Source organism: Hermetia illucens, chromosome 2 (assembly GCF_905115235.1).
Source record: "Hermetia illucens chromosome 2, iHerIll2.2.curated.20191125, whole genome shotgun sequence".
Classification (NCBI taxonomy): domain Eukaryota; kingdom Metazoa; phylum Arthropoda; class Insecta; order Diptera; family Stratiomyidae; genus Hermetia; species Hermetia illucens.
The window spans coordinates 189,330,519-189,350,245 of NC_051850.1; the positions used below are offsets into that span (position 1 = coordinate 189,330,519).

The window sequence follows — 19,727 nt, forward strand, 5'->3', positions numbered from 1 at the left end:
TGATAGTGTCAGTTCGTGCGAACTGTCGCCGACGGGCAGGAGATTCTCCGGTAAGATACGCTCGATTGTAAAATCGTTGTCCCTCTTTCGCCAGAATTTCAATCGACCTCATTCCTGCCATCACGCAAGTTGCTCCATTAGATATTGTTCTGTAAGCGCAGCAATTCGGCGTATATTTATGCGACACGCAGCCCCAATCTTTCTTTTATTTATTGTATTTTTCAGTGCATCGCCCCACTCTGGGGTTGGATGACTCGAACTGACCACCCTCGAAATAAGGAGTCGACGGCTCGGCCTTGGTTCGTTTCGTTCGTTTCTGAATTCCACCAAAAGTTCGGAATTCGTTTCTGGGATACAACACACCTTGGCATGGAGCCGTCACATGCTCGTCGTAACTTTTCCCGGGGCTATAAAGTTTTATTTTCTGCGTTTCCTTCAAGCGCTGAATTTTGCTACAGAACTTCATTGATAACCTCCTCGTCAAACTTATTGGCTTTCTACCTTTTAACTGTCGTCCGGGACCAGTTCATTCGTGGTTGCTATGTGTATATTCTTCACTGGCGTACCGCTGAAGATCGTTAGCTAAAACATCGCTAACAAATGTGACACATATCACGGATCCCATTTCTATCCTTCAGAACGTGTTGTGCATCCAGTGTTAACAACTATAAGATTCAGACGAGAAACAGCTTCAAGTAATACATGTTTTCATGCCTTCGTTTCTCGGCTGCCCGTTTCTCAACCCATGCATTGAAATCGCCAGTTACTATCTTAGGGCTATGGTCGCTTGCATCCATTGCCGGCCTCCCTTCCATAGGATCTCTCTCTACCTCTTTCGTAAGGTTTGGTGTCACATAGTGGCTGTAAATGGATATTCTGTCTATTCCTGCTCTAGTGAAGCCGCTCTCAAGAATCTTCATTGTTCCTTCTATGGCTCGATTTCCGCAAGTCCATATCGCCCGCTCTTATCTGCAACCCAAACTCTAGATTTTTGTTCTGTTCACAGACAATAGCAATGTCGATTCTGTTTTCCAATATTCTGGGAGAGCAGGTTCTGAGCCGGTTGGCAATGGTTCAGGTTTAGCTGTAGGAACCTCATTTGCGCATAGTGTCGATCATCTTCCTAAATATTGGACATGTGCTGCTGCCTGTGATGTCAACTGTCAACTTCCCTTTTTGTCTGCAGAACAGACAATTGGGTCTTTCTTCGCCGAGTTTTGCAATGTGGTCTTTTTTCCGCATTTACGGCACAGGTCCGACCTATCGTGTAGGCTAGTACATTTTTTCGCCACATGTCCTAATTTTAAACACTTGAAGCATCTTTTCAGAGTTATGTGCTCTCGCAGTCGGCAGGCGACTCAACCAATCCGGACTTTACTAGCAATGATAGCTCTTTTGGCCGCTTCGAATGCTAGACCCATGAATACAGTTTGTGGCTCCAGGACCGACTGTATACCCAGCTGGGATCGTAGAGCTTGACAAATTTCCTCCTTCGTTGTAATCTCGTCCAAGTCCTTACACTCAATAACTACGCCATTTTTACTTAGCTTCACTTCTACTGCCTCATCCGGTGATGGCTCGATTTTCTCCTGTAGGTTTTCTGACTTGTTCTCGCCTGGTTTAAATTCCAGTAATAAGTCGCCTTTCTGCGTTCGCTTTATGCGGTTCACAGTTTTTCTTAGCTCTGTCAACGAGGCGTCTGCTTTGGTCTTGTAGTTTCTGAACCTTTTTTTTTTCTTTTCCACCTTACTCCAAGTGGAACCTTGAATGCATTTACCGTCAATCGCTGTAGGAGCTGGTATGGATGTCTGTCTGTATGTCTGTTTGTCACACGCATTTTTCTCGGAGACGCCCCATCGTTTTCAAGAGTTCCTTGGCTAGCTGACTCGTTTGAACAGTAAACGTAGGCCATTACCTCGTCTTCCACGTCACTTCTGATTTCGTCTTGAGTCACGCAATCTTCTCCTTCCGAGTCGGTATCACATATCTCCCAGTCATTGTTATTTTCTAAAAGAGATGCTATCTCGTCAGTTCTCGGTTGTCTAGAGGACGCCATCTTGCTTTATACCTCAAATAATACAACAATACAGCAAGCTGAGATTTAAGCTGGCAGATACCACTTGATCCTACCAGTTGTATGTGGAACCTTTTTAATGTGCGTTTTATATGCTAGGACAGATTAGAAAAGGTGACGCTTGATTTTTTTAAATTGGTAGAAGTCGTATCCTAGACCGGATATCGGTTGTTGCGCCGTTGATGAGAAGTCGATTGTTGGCTGTACAGTGTTACTACGTTTTATTTTTTGTGCGTATGTCCTATCACAGTATCTATTTTGGTGCTGATGCACGCGTTCTTTCTTGTAGTGTCCATAATGTAGTGTTTTTCGATCTCATCGTCTTCCCCTGCGAGTGGGATTGTCAGAAGGGGGTGGATCATTGTGCCTTAGGCTGCCATTTTGTGCTGGTAACTATAGAACGAAAAACAAAAAAAAGGAAGACGAGGCAGACCCTGCCTAAGATGAAGCGATGGCGTAGGTCAGGACGCCAAACAGCTTTTAGGGATATCGAATTGGTGAACCTCGGCGCAAAACCGGGATGTCTGGAGTTCCTTATTAAGGCAGACCTAGACCGGATACCGGTTGTTGCGCCGTTGATGATGATGACTATGGAACGAAGTGACCGGGATTCCCCACTTGGTGCTGGTTGGTTTCTTGTAAATAGAAAAAGAAAGTTGTCCGTTGTGACGTTTGATTGATATATCTAAGAAAGACAATTGGTTATTAACTTTAATCTCATGAGTGAAGGTTATTTGGGTGTAGCGTGTTGATGCTATCCAACATAATGTTGATACTTGTTTTTTGGGATCACTGCCAAAATGTCATCCACGTACCTCAACCATATATTTGGCAATAATCGATCCTGCTCTATTTTATTCTCCAATGATGCCACAAAGATTTCACTTGGGAGTGGGGAGAGAGGATTGCCCATCACTACACCTGAGTCAAGACAACCCTTAATGTGACAAAATTTTCGTTCAGATTAAAGCCAACTTCGCATATTGTTTTGCCTTTCTTCTCCCTTCTGGGGTCGAACCAAACCATAGTAGCCACTCTTCACAAACAAATAAGGCTTTGACATCAAATGCCATTAGGCGGTCATTATCCGCTAAAGCCCCCGCTTCACTCAATCTTTCAATCAATTCTTTGGAATTTTTGACAGATTGTGCCACGCCCATTGAAAAATGCTTATTGAAATTTATTGCAAAGCTAATGCTGATAAGCTAAATGTACATTTGAAAATGCAGACCAAAATAAGTTAAGATTGGCGGGTGGACAGAATAGCATGGCAAGTGATGTCATGTGCAAAAGTAATAGCCCTTAAAGAAAACAAAATTTAATGTCGATATCTATTCAAATAAACTTTACTACTACTACTAATACTACTATAGAATTTATCCCCCCCCCCTCTTAAGTTTACAATAGAACTACGAAACCTGGCAGCAATGTAGGGAATAACGTATAACATAATCCTGTGGCGCGGCAGGATTCGCGGCATTCGAAATTTATTTCGAATGTTGCGAATACAAGCGGACAGATAACGTCACCGGTGACGCCACATCACTCCGCCTCCAGATGAAACCGAGGGGTTTCAGCGACTGAATCCGGAACTGTGTTCTCCATCAGTCCTTGAAGCAAACGCGCCTTTGTTTAGGGGTACACACGGGCTTCAGCCTGGACAGGGAGACTGCCTTTTTGTGTCCACCGATCTCGAGCTGGAAGAAATGTTCTCCCCGCTCGAGAACGCGGTACGGGCCTTCATAAGGAGGCTGCAGCGGCTTTCGGACGGCATTCATCCTGACCAGGGTGTGCGTACACGTGTCCAGTTCCTTGGGCGCACAGACAGGTGTGAACGAGTGTTGGGTGGGAGGAGTGGCTTTGATGCGTCGTAGATTGTCTCTCAGCAGACGCACCAACCCCGATTCTGTGAGACCCGATCTCTTGTCGAAGACCGGATCACTTGGGAGTCTCGGGTTCTCCCCGTATACCAGTTTCGCGGGGCTGACAGCAAATTCCTCTCAGCGGGTTGTACGTAGGCCGAGTAGGACAAGGTCGTGTGCCATAATGGCGGCTTTCAGCGTCCGGTGCCAACGTGCTAGCATTCCATTGGATTGCGGGTGGTATGCAGTAGTCCGCTGGCGTTTAAACCCCAGGAGTTTTTCTAACTCCGAGAAAAGGGTGGACTCAAATTGCATTCCCTGGTCAGTTATGATCACTGCGAGGACGCCAAAATCCTACCAATTTTGGTGGAAATCGCACTACTACTAACAAAGTTATAATATGTCAAAGTTGTCGCTTCTGTGCAAATTCAAGACTTTGATGGAAATGGCACACTCGAACGGTCTTATAAAAGGAATACACAAAACTGTTCATATCTGAAGTGTCCAGCTTCCGGTTTCCCTATTTATTTATTTTTTCCCCAATATTCTATGATCCAAAACAACTCTTCTTTTGAAAAAAGTCATAATCTGATTGGTAGACCTCCTGGCGTAGTCGAGAAATCTGCGTGTAATGGACAAGCAACGAATCGCAGTTATCTAATGTAGTAGGTGTTTGTAGCTTTTTGCAATCATTTAATACATCGTTCAATAAGTCCCGGGACTAGCGTAGAGATGGTGCTAATAATGCCATTTATATACCAAGGTTCAGAAGTACCAACCTTCAGATAAGATGTGTCAAAATTTGATGTAATTCCAAACATAACCAAGAAAGCTATAGTGGTTAAAGTGACGCTACCTTTGCAATCGTGAAAAAATGGACCAAAACGAGTTTCGAGTGTTGATAAAACATTGTTTTCTAATGGGAATAAACACTGTTCAAGCTCAGCAATGGCTTGAAAAACGTTATTCGGACTCTACTCCGTCGAAAACAACCATTTGTCGGTGGTATGCTGACTTGAAACGCGGTCGTGCTGATACAAATGATGCGGAAAGTTTCGAGTCGGCCAAATGAGGGAGTAACTCCCGAAAACACCAAGCAAGTATTGAAAATCGTGATGGGTAACCGCAAAATGAAAGTGCGCGAGATAGCTAAGATGGTGAACATATCGACTGGTAGAGCATTTACTATTTTGCACCAAAAATTGGCTATGAAAAAGGTTTTTTCCAAATGGGTGCCACGTTTGCTCACAATGGAACAAAAGCAACAACGTATCAATGATTCGGAGAGCTGTTTGGCACTGTTTACTCGCAATAAACAGGATTTTTTGCGTCGATATGTGACAGTGGACGAAACATGGATTCACCATTTCACTCCGGAGTCAAGTCGGCAGTCAGCTGAATGGCGTACGACCGGTGAAAGCCGCCCGAAGCGTGCAAAAACACAACAGTCGGCCACCAAAGTGATTTTTTTTTTTTTTTTTTGGGAGTAGGGTAGGTGAATGCGTTTACGCACAGAGTGTTGGACTCCCGCAACAGCACGCTGGCGGACTACCAACTAAACACCTCCCTGTCATCAGAGAACTAGCCTGGAACCGTTTGACACATTACTTCGGGCTAGCCCTCCCGCTCTCCCGGCTTTGGGAGCCTTCAAGTCAGGGAATTCTCTTTACCAACGGGAGGGGAGGGGAGGAAGGGAGTTGTTAGTTCAGGGAACCCCTTACCGTCCGATCCCTCTGCCGGTCGAGTTCAATCTTCTTCGTAGTAAGAAGAGCCCGAACATAATGCGCAATACGATTCCAGTTGCCAGCGCTCTTCAGCATCTCTCTGACAATGTTGTCTGGAGAGAGCTCCCCTGTGTCTGCATAAAGCTGCTGGCGGAGGCCGTCCCACCTCTCGCAAGAGAAAAAGGTGTGTTCAGCGTCATCCGCCACTCTATTGCAGAACACACAATCAGGAGATGGCGCCTTCCCAACCCTGTGCAGGTAAAACTGAAAACCTCCATGCCCACTTAGAAGTTGGGTAACGAAGTAATCAATCTCACCGTGCTTTCTGTTCAACCACGGATCTAATTTGTCGATGAGCCGCGCAGTCCACCTGCCCCTTGGCTCATTTTGCCAAGAAAGTTGCCACTCGTTAAGGGTGCGTTGACGTTCTTCACGGGCAACCACTTCTCTTAAGCTTTCGCTCTTACGGCGGTAGATAGCTTTGCGCTCCTTGGCAAGGAGGGCAACGGGGATCACTCTCGCAATCACCATCACAGCCGGTTCGGAGACGGTGCAATAAGCAGACGTCACTCGCAAAGCTCCCCGCCTCTGCACTTGAGCGAGGCGTTTACGATGCACCTCCTTGTCAAGGGCATCAGCCCATATCTCCGCACCATAGAGAAGGACGGACTGCGTTACTCCCATGAGGAGACGTCTCCTAGTTGATATAGGGCCGCCGACATTCGCCATTAGCCGACTCAAGGCCGCGACTCCTGCTGCAGCCCTGTCCGCTCCTGCTTTGATTTGCTCGATGAAGCTCATCTTCGAGTCGAGCATTAAACCAAGGTATTTAATCACTGGTTTTGACTCTATAGTCAACTTGCCGATCGATATGGGACGCAAGGTCGGGATTCTCCTTCTGGTCAGGATGACTACTTCGGTTTTTTCCAGCGCAAGGTTGAAACCGCGAGCAGTCATCCATCCGCTTACCCGTCGCATCAATATGCCAAGTCTGCTTTGCGCCTGTTCAACAGTGCATCCGGCAACAAGTGCCGCAACGTCGTCTGCATAACCGACCAGGCGCGACTATTCAGGCATATCGAGTCTCAGCAGACTATCGTAGGAAGCGTTCCAGAGGTCCGGCCCTAGGATGGATCCCTGCGCTACTCCCGACGTGATTTCCATCCTCCTCTGGCCCTCTAGCGTCTCATAGAACAGGGAGCGGTCTTTCAGATAATCCCTCAATATCCGCAAGAGATAGCTTGGCACGTGAAAGGAGTTCTCTAGTGTGCCTAGCATATCTGTCCATCTTACGGAATTGAAGGCATTTCTGACATCAAGCGTTATGAGGAGCACTATCCGTCGAGATCGGCGGCTGTGTGCCCCGGCTCGATTAAACGCATCTACGACCTCCATAACAGCATCCACTGTAGATTTCCCTGTTCTAAACCCGAACTGCCTTGCGGATAAGTCCCCGGCAGCACGGATCGCTTCAGCGAGTCTACCCCTGATGAGCTTCTCGAGCACTTTTCCGGCCGTGTCAAGCATACACAGCGGTCGGTATGCAGACGGGAACTCCGGGTCTCCTTTACCCTTACTGATCAACGCGAGTCTGGCCACTTTCCAGCGACAAGGAAAAATGCCCTCCTTCAAGCACGCGTTGAACGCTTCGAGCAGCAATTCTGGCCGTTGGCGGAACACCAGTTTGTAAACTTCCACCGGGATGCCATCAGGACCTGGCGCCTTCCTGTTTTTCATAGTGAGAACCGCTTTTTCGAGTTCTCCCATTGTGAAAAGGGGGCAATCCACGACGCTTTCCGCGCTGTTTACATCAATCCGTACAGGGTGTCTGGGGAACAATGCCCGCACAATGCGGTCCATCTGGTCGGTGCTCAATATGCAGGGCTTCCGCAGAGCCCCGATTTTCCGAGTGACAAGCTTATAGCCAAGTCCCCACGGGTCATCATTCACCTCATTTACAAGATTTTGCCAGCCGCGAGCTTTGCTTTTATTTATAGCGCTGCGGAGTCTCCTCTTTGCTGATCTATATTGTTCCTTTATGGCACATGCCTCCTCGTTGGCGTACAAACGTTGTGCCAAACGGCGGAGCTTATGACACTCCTTCCGTAGGTCGGCAATTTCTGCCGTCCACCAGTACATAGAAGGCTTGTCGCGCCTGGGGCCTCTCCGGGGCATGGAAGCCTCACACGCCGTCGTTATCAGGTTCATCATTGAATTTACGACGGTGTCAGCTGCGACACCACCACCCCCCGGAGTGCCCCCCAGCGCGGCCCTACCTGCTCCAAGAGCTTCGACGAACCTTCCGATGTTCACCTTCGCGACATTCCACACGCAGGGGGAACGTCGTGTTGGTGCTCGCCGGCAAGTAGCGTCAAACACTTCGAACGCAATGTACTGATGATCACTTGCCGAGAAGTCTTCTAGGACTCGCCACCCGTCCACCGATGATGCCAGAGATTCCGACGCAAAAGTGATGTCGGGAATGCTTCCTTCACAACCTGGGCGCCGAAACGTTGGCGTGGATCCGGTGTTTAAAATTACGAGCCCGGTTCTCGCCGCCATTTCCAGAATCCGTTTCCCTCTGGAGTCTGATTGAGGCATGCCCCATTCAAGAGCCCTGGCGTTAAAATCACCGCCAACCAGGATTCGTCCCTCCGTGCTCGAAACGGCGTCCTCCAGAGCATCAAGCCGGCGCCGAAAGTCCGGAGTCGCCTCATTCGGCGTCAGGTAAACGCTAAAAAACGTTATCCCTAAACACCGGATCCAGACAAATCCGTCCCCCCGGCCTTCGGCAAGAACACGAAGTCGAACGTCGTCCCGAACCCAGATGGCAGCGGTGCCCGATAAGTCGAGATACCATAAGGACGGGTCCTTGTTTCGGTATTGCTCGCTAATCAGCACTAGATCAACATTTACTTCCGCAGCGAACTGTGCTAGCAACTGGCGAGCGGTTGCACTCCGGTGCATGTTAATTTGCAAAATGCGGATCATGGCGATCGCACCCTAGCCCTCTCTAATTCCGCCCTGAAGATTGGACACCGTCCCGAGCCCGCAGTGTGTGCGACGCTTTCGCCAGACGCGCCATGATCCCTGCAGAGAACACAACTCTCGCTTTCCTTGCAAGTCTTCGCTTGATGACCCGCTTGGCCGCATCTCCGGCATGCTGTCCTCCTGTCCGGATCCTTGCAAGCTGCTGACGTGTGTCCATAGTCCAGACACCTGTAGCACTTGGTGGGGACTATCCGCATTCGTACCCTGCATACTACCCATCCGATTTTGATTCTCTCGCTGTTAAGGAGTTTCCTCGCATATTGCTCGGGGACATCCACCACGGCAAGTTTTTGGCCTCGAGCGTTTACAGAGGTAATACCTACCCGGGCATTGGTTACCTCTGGACATTCACGCTTTAGCGCCTCCTCTACTTCGACCTTTTCTGTGAGGCAGTCAAGATCCCGTATTTCTATTTTGCGTCAATATGTGACAGTGGACGAAACATGGATTCACCATTTCACTCCGGAGTCAAGTGGGCAGTCAGCTGAATGGCGTACGACCGGTGAAAGCCGCCCGAAACGTGCAAAAACACAACAGTCGGCCACCAAAGTGATGGCGTCCGTATTCTGGGATGCGAATGGTATAATTTTCATTGACTACCTCGAAAAAGGAAAAACCATCAATAGCGACTACTACATGGTGTTATTGGATCGTTTGAAGGCCGAAATAGCGAAAAAACCCCTACACATGAAGAAGAAGAAAGTCATCTTTCATCAAGACAACGCACCGTGCCACAAGTCAATCAAAACGATGACCAAATTCAACGAATTAGGCTTCCAACTGCTTCCTCATCTTCCGTACTCGCCGGATCTGGCCCCCAGCGACTGCTGGCTCTTTGCGGATCTCTAAAAGATGCTCCAGGGAAAAAGATTTGGCTCAAATGAGGAGGTGATCGCTGCTACTGAGGCTCATTTTGAATCAAAAGATAAATCGTTCTATAATACAAACATGGCATTGAAAAGTTTGATAAGCGTTGGAATGATTGTATTACACTTGAAGGAGATTATGTTGATGAATAATAAAGGATTTTGCCGATAAAATGTTTTTTTCGTAGTTAGTCCCGGGACTTATTGAACGATGTGTTACTGTTCATTTTGTTTTCCATTTTTAGCCCATTAACAAAGAGAGGAAAAACATATTCCGCCACCACTGAAGAAAAGCTTTCTCCTCTTTCATCACAAGAAAAATTGATGATCGCATGTGAAAGTCATGACAAAATACCCCACTTTTCACCGGATCCCAAGCCCATTTAATCGCTTCTGGGGAGAGACTATGGCTTCCAACCCCCCTCTTCGTTTGGTTTTTCCGTTGGGGAAAGTTGTTGTTTCGCGCTATGCGCAATGGGGGACAAACGTACCGAAACGTACAAATATTTATGTATGTTTCCATCAATAGACGGAAAATTCGTGGCTCTCACGCGTGCTGGGGAAAATGCCGAAGAAAATTTCTCGACGGAGAATGATTTTTCAGTGGAGTGTCGGCTACCGTTTCGTTCGTTTCGAGGAGGGATTTTCCACACTTTGCTCGGAAATTCCCTGGTGAACCTTACTGACTTTCTTTTGGTTAGTATTGGACTTTTCAATTTTCTTTCTCGAAGACGGTTTGTTCGATTTGGATATATCGATTCGATTTTGGTTTGATTGTGAAGTCCATGCATTTTCGTTTGGTATCGTTTCGAGCAATTGGAGACGCTCGACCACTTGATGTGATGCATTGAGAGCTATGAAAACTCGGGAAAATTGGCCTTAGGGCGAAGCGGAAGTCGTCTCTCGTTAATCTGCCACCAGCCGATCCCTTTTCTAAACGTCCATGATTAGTTGTGTGAAAACCGAAAAAAAAAATGTGAAGAGAAAGCCTTTGAAAAGTGGGTTGCAAGTGACATTGGAGTGACGGGAATTTGGTTATAGTACCAGAACCTTGCCTTGAAGGGTCCCTGAAACGGCGTGACTTATAGATTGCTAATTTAGCCAGATTTTAACGTGCTTCATGACAATTTTCCTGGATGTAAGGGAAAGTCCTGGCTTTTCTGGTAAAGTTGTCGCGCAACACAGACGCAATGGCAGCAGCAGGAGCACGAAACAATGCTGCGATACTGCAAGTTGGCTTGGATTGCACCAGGATAATATGCACAAGGATGCTCTGCATTCACGCCTGATGTCCTGTAAAATAGAAGGCAGCAGTCGAATTCTGTCCCAATCTAATTATTGTGTTGTAAAACTTGAATGTTTCAATTATGTAGGAAGTGACCGAATATCCTGGCAAAGAGATAGGCAAAGTGAGAAACGCGACAAGGAAGGAGAGACGTTGCGAGAGCCTGAAAAGGCTGTACCGCTTATCATGCCACGATATGTAGATATGAATTTATGTTTTACGTTCCTGTATTCTGTGCACAGGGAGCGCTGTCTACGAAATGGGATCTCTCCTCTATGAGCGCAAGGATGTAGAGAATTGAGAGGATTCGAAGGTTGTACTCGGAGAATCCGCCGTGATCCCAAAGCTCCCTTTCCTTCCTTGTTTCTACCAGTTCCGTTTCTTTCATCGTCAATTTTATTTCTCCGTTCTTTTTGGATACTACTTTCTTGGAATCCTTTTCCATGTAGATGCGTATTCATTTTTTTATTTTATTTGTAAGGATATGTAGTGTGTAACCATCGTTGTCGTGGATGCCCTCATCGCATGCAAAGCTACCCACACATACAACACACGGAATATCATAACGAGATAATAATTTGAGGGTTTCCTTCGTTTTGTTTTCCTTTTCCTTTACATTTTGTTGTTTATCTAATCCTTCTAGGACTTAATTTTATCACACAATTAGGTACTTGTGTCCTTTGTGTTGTCTCTCATTTATTACACAAATATAGTCCTTGTTAGGATTTTTGGCATTTCATTCTCCTTTGTTCGTGTGTTCTTCGTCCTTTCTGTTTGACTGGATCCTTCGGTGTTTTGTTCTAAGATTCTCAGGATTTTTATTGACGACAGTGTGGGACAGGCCTCTGGGTTTAATTGTTCAAGATTTGACCTTAAAATTGTTTTTTGTCAGTCGACGACCTTTGTGCTGGCCGCATTTCCAGAAGTTTAATTGAATGTTTGCCTTTTATTCTCTTCCTCTATTTCGGTTCAGCAAAAAACAGTGTCAATAAGAACAGTCAGTGGAAATTGTTCAATTAGTACTGGATCTAATAAATATTTTAACTTGGTGCATCTGAAACTGAAATCTGAAATATTCTAGCGAAGCGTCGAAATATCCTGTTCAGAATTGTGTTGAGTGCGAGCGTGGTCAAAATTAATACGAGTAACGAGTGCCCGGTTATTACGTACAAGAAGCAAAAGCAGAAGAGGTTCAGATGAAAATTCCCGAATAGGATGAAAAGGAGCTGTGGTGCAATGCTGAAGTGTGATTAGTGTATTGTGCTGTTATAAGAAATACAAAAATTGACTACTATAATCGGCAAGACGGTAAGTCCATCTCCATCATTGAAAATTCCGCCCAAATATGTGTTTTGACTTTTACAATAGAGTCTCCTCCAAGTAGGAGGTAGTCACGGTGAAACAAACTACTAGATGTCACCTTCAATGTTTTTCCAAGTATTGACAGGTTCGTTAAGCAACGCGAATGATTCATAACTCCCTAGCATACTACAGTCCCGGTACATCCGGGTTTTGCGCTGAGGTTCACCGACTCGATATCCCTAAAAGCTGTCTGGCGTCCTGGCCTACGCCATCGCTCCATCTCAGATAGGGTCTACCTCGTCTTCTTCTTCTTCGTGATTGGCTTCGCCATTTGGCTCTATCGAATGCCTGATCTGGGTGCAATTTCGAGGCTTTCAAATCCCCATCTAGCGTATCAAGCCACCGTTGTTTAGGTCTGCCTTTTGGTCGTTTACCATCGGCTTCGATGCTCAGACCAATCTTGGCAAGTGAATTCTCGTTTGCACGAATTGCGTGACCATACCATCGAAGATGGCTCTCTCGCAACTTTTCCACGATCGGTGCAACCCCATAACGATCGCGGATATCCTGATTTCGGATGTGATCTAAACGTGTGACGCCACTAGTCCAACGTAGCATCTTCGTCTCCATTACCGCAAGACATCGTTCATTGTCTTTTATAGTCGGTCACCACTCAGAACCATAGAGAGCGACTGGACGGATGACATTGCGGTAAATTTTAGATTTGAGACGTTCGTTGATACGTAGATCACAAAGAACTCCAGTTGTGGAACGCCACTTCATCCAGGTTGCGTTAATGCGTGAAGCAATTTCATAACGCAGTTCTCCATTGGCTAATAGCGTTGACCCAAGGTATTTAAGTCGCTCAGTTCTGGGCAGATCACTGCCGCTGACAGTGATTGTGCCTGTTTCATGGGGATCGGTCGTCAAAAATTCAGTTTTGTTTAAATTCAATCTGAGACCGTGTTACATGAGGCGATCATTCCATTTTTGGACGTTCCTCGAGATCATTTTTGCTATCAGATGCTAGGAAAACATCATCTGCATAAAACAGTGTGTAGAGCACTGGACGTTGGATATCCCGTGTGACTGTGTCCATAACAAGAACAAAGAGGAATGGTGAGACAGAGAGAACAGAGACACGAAACGGTTTTGATACACCCGCCATACTTCGAACTTTACTTTTTGGCTCGTGGTAGAGCAATTGAACCCAGCCCACGAGTTCTTCTGGCACGAAGTGTTGTCGTAAAGCATACCAGATGAGTTCGTGTGGTACACGGTCAAACGCTTTCTCTAGATCCAGAAAGGCAATGTAAAGAGGGCGATGCTTCTCACGGTGTTTCTCCATGAGTAACCGCGCAGCGTGTATTGCGTCAGTAATTCTGCAGTTTTTGACAAATCCGGCTTGATTCACGGTTATTTCAACGATTTCGCGAATATAGTTGTCAAGAATGCATTCAAAAATCTTCATGGTATGTAAAAGTAACCCGATCGGACGGTAATTTGAACATTCTGCTGGGCTACCTGTCTTTTTCCATATTGGAACAGTGGTACTTTCTTGCCAGTCAGATGGTGTTCTTGTTCTTCCTTCCTGAATAACCCGGTTAAAGAATCCACTGAGCCACAGTGTTGGGTCCCAGCTCTTCGCTTTCCAGAGCTCAGATGCGATGTCGTCAGGTCCTATTGCTTTCCCCGACTTCATTTGTTTTATTGCCTCTTCGACTTCAGTTGCGCTGACTGGTGGAACTGCTCCAAATGTCGGCAATGATTGTGGAAGTGGAGGATGAGCAAATTCTTCAGTTGAAATCTGCTCGAAGTATTCTTGCCATCTATCCGTTGCGGCTCTACGGTTGGTAAGCAAAGTACCGTTCTTGTCGATATCCTGTGTGCGTTCATTACGGCTTTTAGCAAGTCGATACAGATCTCTCTCGCCATGCCGAGTGTCTAGTTTATTGTAAAGATTTTTGAAATGGTTCGCTCGGGTGACAGCGACTGCTTTCTTTGCTTTCCGGTTGGCATTCTTATAAATTTGCCAATTAGCAGGCGTTTTATCGTCGAGAAATTTGTGGTAGAGGCGTTTCTTTTCACGAACCTTCATTTCAACATCATCATTCCAAAGCCAAGTATCTCGGTTGATGTACCGCTTACCCGGCTTGGTGACCCCGAGGGTTTCAGAGGCCGCTTTATGGATCGTGTCTTTCATTTGGTTCCATGATTCTTCCACAGTCGTAATGGTTGGCAATTGTATGAGTGAGACCGTTTCTTCTTCCTTCTCACCAAATCGCCACCATTTAATGCGTCGCGGGCCAGTGCGTTCCTCACGCTGTTTTATCGGTGGCTTAATTCGCAGGACGGCAATTAACGGCCGATGTTGAGGTGCGATGGTCTCATAGGGAACGACTTTGCAATCAGTGACAGTGGTAAAATGTTGGCGTCTTATGAGAATATAGTCGATTTGCGTTTTACTGTTCCCACTATAAAATGTGGGAAGATGAGACAATCGTTTGATGAACCATGTATTCATAAGTACATGGTCATGGGTGTTCGCAAAATCGATTATACGCTCGCCACCCTCATTGCGCACTCCGAACCCCTTTTCCCCATGGCACCTGTTACCGTCTGCCTTTTCACCCACATGAGCATTAAGGTCGCCGGCAATGATTATATAATGGTCAGCAGGCACGCAGTCTTTTCATCGAGAAGTTGCCAGAAGGCATCTTTCTCGGCATCAGGTCGACCTATGGTGCGTACGCGGTGAAGAAGTGAATAGTGCGATCAGCTGATATAATGGTGAGCTTCATCAACCGATCATCAAATCGTTCGAATTCTTTAAAGGCATCACGAAAACCCTCCGAGATGGCAATGCCAACATCATATTGAGTGTGTGGGTTACCAAAATAGAGAAGTTTGTAGCCATTTTTACCGCGTTCGCGTTCAATGTTGCAACTTTTGGCACCAGACCATCGGGTTTCTTGCAGAGCGCAGATATCAATGCGCCTTTTCCGAAGGGCTCTTGCGAGTTCCTCGGTCTTTAAAGTTAGGGTACCAACATTTAGCGTGCAGACACGTATTTGTTTTGTTTGTTGTGTTCGGACTAACCTGCTTACGTCCTGACGCCGTCCATGCGTCAAGAACCCTTGCCCATTTCTCGACAGGACCGCGCCCCGTCCTGCCGTGTCGACTGAGGTGGACGCCCTAGCATTTCTCCGAGGCTTATGACTCAATCCGATCATCATGTTTGTAACGACATTGTATGCATTTTCTTGGTCGACCTGTCGCGGGGCCTGCCACCAAGAGAGATCAGGTAGGATTTAGCATACTAGAATAACTCCAACTATACTCTATTTATCTCTTTCCCTGATCTCAGCATTTTATTTTTGTTGTACTGAGGATTGTACAGAGTACGTTGTCTCAAACCCTCCTCCTTTACCTGGGCTTGGGACCAGGATACTATGTTAATAACATGGCCAGTAGTTATGTGGACTTAAAGAGGATGGTGCCTCTGGCATTTATCTGAGCATCACGGAACACATTTTCCAGGGCCAGGTCAAAGAGGACGCATGATAGGGCATCCCCTTGTCTTAGACTGTTGTCGATGTTGAATGGTCTCGAGAGTGATCTGGCTGGTTTTATCTGGCCTCGCACATTGATCAGGGTCAGCCTTATCAATTTCGTCGGGGTACCGAATTCTTTCATGGACGTGTACAGTTTAGTCCCCAAAATTACAAATGGTTGAATTCGGATCACAATCCCGAATTAACATTGATTATTCCTTCAGCCTTAATAAACATTTTTGTAAAAAGTTTGAAATGTCTTTATAAGAAGAGACTCACGCACTTTTTGGAAACTGGTCAGTGCCTACCTATGTATAAGCAGTATAAGGGGATAGGTCGATCTACCACGTCCTGTATCAATGATTGCTCCTTATACATTTTCATAGCTAAAGACCTGTCAAGTAAGTTATAGCTGCAATTTTCGATACCTAAAATGCTACCCGATATTTCTGTCTGCTTTCCAGGTTTCATAGCCTGTAAACAATTAATTTTAAATTATGAATCAATCACAGTTAACAATGAGATTCCACAAGGTTGCGCACTCAGTCCGGTTTTTTATACGATGGCACTTCAGAGAGCAGTTGTCTCAAAACTTCAAGCTCCCAGACTTTTATGTGAATGTATCAAATTAAATTTACCAGTAAACATCTCTTAAATCCAAAATTACTTTTTTAAAAAAAAGATTCTTGAACACATGAGGGTTATAACCTTTCTAAGTAGGAGAGCAAGTGGATCTTTGTCCATAAGGAACTATTAAAATTATATATTAAATTTCTCGACTGGACATACTTACAAACTTCTTCCCAGGGAAAGTTTCAGAATTGATAGATCCATGATCAGAAGCGATTTTGAAGACTACATTCTCCATTCCTAAAAACGTATAAATCAAGCTTCCCTACTTGGTGATAAAGCGGCTCCTTAAAGGAGAATGTTTTTGCTTGTCTAATTAAATAAAAGCGATTAATCCCAAAGTGTATACCCTTATTCCATAAAATTCATAGGTCCACACTTTCCATATATATGGTTGCCAATTACACCGTTGTGAGGTATAGCACGTCACCCATGCGCGGTTACATGAAATGTGCTGCAGCTCCGCCCACGATTTTCCGAGATACCCGCGCTCCTTCTCTGCTGTTCTGCCCCAAGTGTCCTTGGAGACCACGCTTCCTAGATATACAAATTGGCCGTCGCTCTCCGATGCTCTGCTCATTCATGCAGGTAGAGAGCATGCGATGACCCGTCAAGCTGAGAACTTTGGTTTTGTTTATGTTTATCTTCAGTGCAATTCTACTTGCCTCTCTTTTCAAATCCAGCGCCATTTGACCAAGGTTTATTACCCAGTGCGGGAGCAAACAGATGTCATTAGCGTTCGATTTTGACCTCAAAATCTTCTCAAATGTTACCTCGGTGCATTTTGCGACATCATATGTCGCCTCCCCCCTTTCGTGATGTGGTATACATTTCTAAAACCATTGTGTTCTGTGGCGTTTTCCGTTTCCCTGACCAGCGTAATAGCAAATTCTCTCTTGCCACGTGCACATTACGCTAAACTTCTCGGGACTTCGCGCGGTATAGGAGTTCGAGCGCATCATGCCCGCCATCACTTGCAACGGTCAACTTTTAACCCATTCTGTACATCGTTCTGTTTCTACGATTCCGCAGTTAGCTAGATCTTATGACGCCCCTTCGGGACGTGGCCGATGATGTGTCTAGTACCCGAGAAAAGAGCAGTTTTGATGGCATCCCGATGCTCAGCGATATTCTCAGGTGAGTTACTCAGTATATATGCCATGCCGTGAGTAAGACAGCTTTCTCATTGCCGAACTACAGCTGGATTAATGTTGGACTTGGATGGTCGCAGCTCCTCAACCCTGTGAGAATCACGATCACAATATTAGCTTTAGGAAACCTTCCTTGAACTCCATATAATTGCTCATAGAAAGCATACTGCTCCATTATATCGGATGCTTTATTGGTGAATAGCACTACATAATTATGATACTCCTTAACCTGGAGCGGAATCTTGTAGGTCCCCAGGTTAATAGAGCGCGCCTTGCGGTAGCCGTCAGAAACAACCCGGATTCGTAGCTGCTACCATTTGGTTTACCAGAGTGCAAAAGCGTATTGCCGCAAGGGAGATGAGTACTCTCCGAAATCCCACCATCTTGCTTCACTTAAGCTCAGAATGTCCAGCTTATGGTATATCGTTTGAATTTCTGCTAAAGTTGGAGAAAGCGAGCACTCTTGAGGACCACCGCTACCGTTGTCGAGGAGCGTGCACACATTCCATAAACCAATCATAGTCCGTTTTTGATAGCCGAAGGTATTCGGCGTGAGGTCAGTCCCTATCCGAGGCGTTGTTGGCGTGTCGGTAGCAAAAAATGTTCAAAATTTGCAGGTAGTTAGCTCATAAATTTCTATCTCTTTTAGTGGCCTCTTACGACAAGCAGGGAAGGCTTGTAAGGAGTGTATTCTTAAGCGCCAATTCACAGGGCGCGCCCTTTAAATATTTAAATCTAGATCTTAATTGTCAATTATTTAATTCATCATCATCAACGGCGCAACAACCGGTATCCGGTCTAGGCCTGCCTTAATAAGGAACTCCAGACATCCCGGTTTTGCGCCGAGGTCCACCAATTCGATATCCCCAAAAGCTGTCTGGCGTCCTGACCTACGCCATCGCTCCATCTTAGGCAGGGTCTGCCTCGTCTTCTTTTTCTACCATAGATATTGCCCTTATAGACTTTCCGGGTGGGATCATCCTCATCCATACGGATTAAGTGATCCGCCCACCGTAACCTATTGAGCCGGATTTTATCCACAACCGGACGGTCATGGTATCGCTCATAGATTTCGTCATTATGTAGGCTACGGAATCATCCATCCTCATGTAGGGGGCCAAAAATTCTTCGGAGGATTCTTCTGTCGAACGCGGCCAAGAGTTCGCAATTTTTTTTGCTAAGAACCCAAGTTTCCGAGGAATACATGAGGACTGGCAAGATCATTGTCTTGTACAGTAAGAACTTTGACCCTATGGTGAGACGTTTCGAGCGGAACAGTCTTTGTAAGCTGAAATAGGCTCTGTTGGCTGACAACAACCGTGCGCGGATTTCATCATTGTAGCTGTTATCGGTTGTGATTTTCGACCCTAGATAGGAGAAATTGTCAACGGTCTCAAAGTTGTATTCTCCTATCCTTATTCTTCTTCGTGTTTGACCAGTGCGGTTTGATGTTGTTGGTTGATTCGTCTTCGGTGCTGACGTTGCCACCATATTTTTGTCTTGCCTTCATTGATGTGCAGCCCAAGATCTAGCGCCATTCACCGCCTGCTCGATCTGGATGAAGGCAGTTTGTACGTCTCGGGTGGTTCTTCCCATGATGTCGATATCGTCAGCATAGGCCAGTAGTTGGGTGGACTTGAAGAGGATCGTACCTCTTGCATTTACGTCAGCATCATGGATCACTTTCTCGAGGGCCAGGTTAAAGAGGACGCATGATAGCGCATCCCCTTGTCGTAGACCGTTGTTGATGTCGAAAGGTCTTGAGAGTGATCCTGCTGCTTTTATCTGGCCTCGCACATTGGTCAGGGTCAGCCTAGTCAGTCTTATTAATTTCGTCGGGATACCGAATTCTCTCATGGCCGTGTACAGTTTTACCCTAGCTATGCTATCATAGGCGGCTTTAAAGTCGATGAAGAGATGGTGCAACTGTTGTCCATATTCCAACAGTTTTTCCATCGCTTGCCGCACAGAGAAAATCTGATCTGTTGCTGATTTGCTTGGAGTGAAGCCTCTTTGGTATGGGCCAATGATGTTCTGGGCGTATGGGGCTATCCGGCCTAGCAAGATAGTGGAGAATATCTTATAGATGGTACTCAGCAACGTGTTACCTCTATAATTGCTGCACTGTGTGATATCTCCCTTTTTATGTAGGAGACAGATAATGCCTCGTTGCCAATCGTCAGGCATTGATTCGCTGTCCCATACCTTGAGCACAAGTTTATGAACCA

At 46.0% G+C, this 19,727-nt stretch overlaps 2 protein-coding genes across 6 annotated transcripts in view; both read left to right on the forward strand.

Annotated features, from left to right (window-relative positions):
• Positions 1 to 10,135: 10,135 nt before the first annotated feature.
• LOC119649404 (potassium voltage-gated channel protein Shab) overlaps positions 10,136 to 19,727 on the forward strand; it is a 587,838-nt gene continuing 578,246 nt past the window's right edge. For all 5 annotated transcript variants that reach the window (XM_038051534.1, XM_038051538.1, XM_038051536.1 and 2 more), the window contains exons 1-2: positions 10,136 to 10,273; positions 11,836 to 12,170. The gene's annotated coding sequence lies outside the window, so the exon portion shown is untranslated. The remainder of the gene's footprint in view (positions 10,274 to 11,835; positions 12,171 to 19,727) is intronic.
• LOC119648632 (nuclear valosin-containing protein-like) overlaps positions 10,836 to 19,727 on the forward strand; it is a 47,403-nt gene continuing 38,511 nt past the window's right edge. The window contains 1 exon segment of the mRNA XM_038050402.1: positions 10,836 to 11,060. Within this exon segment, the coding sequence (XP_037906330.1) occupies positions 10,836 to 11,060 (225 nt within the window).